The sequence below is a fragment of the Rhea americana genome, unplaced genomic scaffold, assembly GCF_003343005.1.
Source record: "Rhea americana isolate MKP2758 unplaced genomic scaffold, rheAme1 scaffold_1277, whole genome shotgun sequence".
NCBI classification, from domain to species: Eukaryota; Metazoa; Chordata; class Aves; order Rheiformes; family Rheidae; genus Rhea; species Rhea americana.
The window spans coordinates 1-1336 of record NW_028185347.1 but is presented as its reverse complement, the minus strand read 5'-3'; the positions used below and the strand labels follow the sequence as shown (position 1 = coordinate 1336).

Sequence of the window (1336 nt, the reverse complement as noted above, 5' to 3'; positions counted from 1 at the left end):
AGGTCCCAATGCTGTCCCCAAGGTCCCAGCACTGTCCCTAAGGTCCCAGCGCTGGCACCCAGGCCCCAATGCTGTCCCCAAGGTCCCAATGCTGTCCCCCAGGTCCCAACGCTGGCCCCCACGTCCCAACGCTGGCCCCCAGGTCCCAATGCTGTCCCCAAGGTCCCAGTGCTGTCCCCAAGGTCCCGACGCTGTCCCCCAGGTCCCAACGCTGTCCCCCAAGGTCCCAGTGCTGTCCCCAAGGTCCCAACGCTGTCCCCCAGGTCCCAACACTGGCCCCCAGGTCCCAATGCTGTCCCCAAGGTCCTGACGCTGTCCCCCAGGTCCCAACGCTGTCCCCAAGGTCCCAGTGCTGGCCCCACTGCCACCCTCACCTTGATGGTGGGAAGCACCGTGGTTAGGTCTTAGTCCCAACTCTGGGTCCTCATGCTGTCCCCGAGGTCCCATGCTGTCCCCGAGGTCCCATCCTGTCCCCGAGGTCTCCTCCCATTGCCAAGGCCCCCACGCTGTCCCCCCCTGCCCCTGAGGTCTCCACGCTGTCCCCTCCCATCCCGGAGATCCCCACACTGCCACCAGCCCCATGTTTCCCTCAAGTCCCCCTCTCGTCCCCAAACACCCCCCATGCACCGTCCTCGAGTTCCCCTCCCGTCCCCAAGGTCCCCGCACCATCCCTGAGATCCCCTCCCGTCCCCAAGGTCCCCACGCTGTCCCCGAGGTCCCACGCCAGCCTCACCTTGGCCTTGACGGTGCCGGGGGGCAGCTTGTCGAGGGAGATGGTCAAGGGGAAGATGACCTCGTCCGTGGACACGATGGGGTCCTCCACCGGCATCTGGGGCCGCAGCGGGGCTCAGCCGCGGTGGCCCCTTCCCCGTCCCGTGTCACCTCCCCCGTCCCAGCTCCTCCCCCCGCTCCTCAGCCCCACATCTGCCCCACGTCCCTCCACTGCCCCCCCCCGCCGCATCCCCACGTCCTTCTCTTGGCCCCCACATCCGCTCTTGTCCCCAAGCCCGTCCCTTGTCCCCCCATATCCACTCTTGTCCCCATGTCCCTCCCTTGCCCCCCATGTCTCCCTTGTCCCTGTGTCCCTTGTCCCCATGTCCCACCCTTGCCCCCTATGCCCACCCTTGTCCCCATGTCCCTCTCTTGTCCCCATATCCCACCCTTGTCCCCTATGCCCACTCCTGTCCCCATGTCCCTCCCTTGCCCCCCGTCTCCCTTGTCCCCATGCACCTCTTTTGCCCCCCATGTCTCCCTTGTCCCCATGTCCCTCCCTTGTCCCCCTATGCCCACCCCTGTCCCCGTGTCCCTCCCTTGTCCCCATGTGTCCCCACGTCCC

At 67.0% G+C, this 1336-nt stretch overlaps 1 protein-coding gene across 1 annotated transcript in view; it reads right to left on the bottom strand.

Moving 5' to 3' along the window:
- Positions 1-829, bottom strand: part of TRAPPC14 (trafficking protein particle complex subunit 14) — a gene marked incomplete at its 3' end in the record, with an annotated part of 3480 nt that extends 2651 nt beyond the window's left edge. Inside the window, exon 1 of the mRNA XM_085326093.1 lies at positions 723-829. Coding sequence (XP_085182219.1) covers positions 723-829 — 107 coding nt within the window. The remainder of the gene's footprint in view (positions 1-722) is intronic.
- Positions 830-1336: the final 507 nt, after the last annotated feature.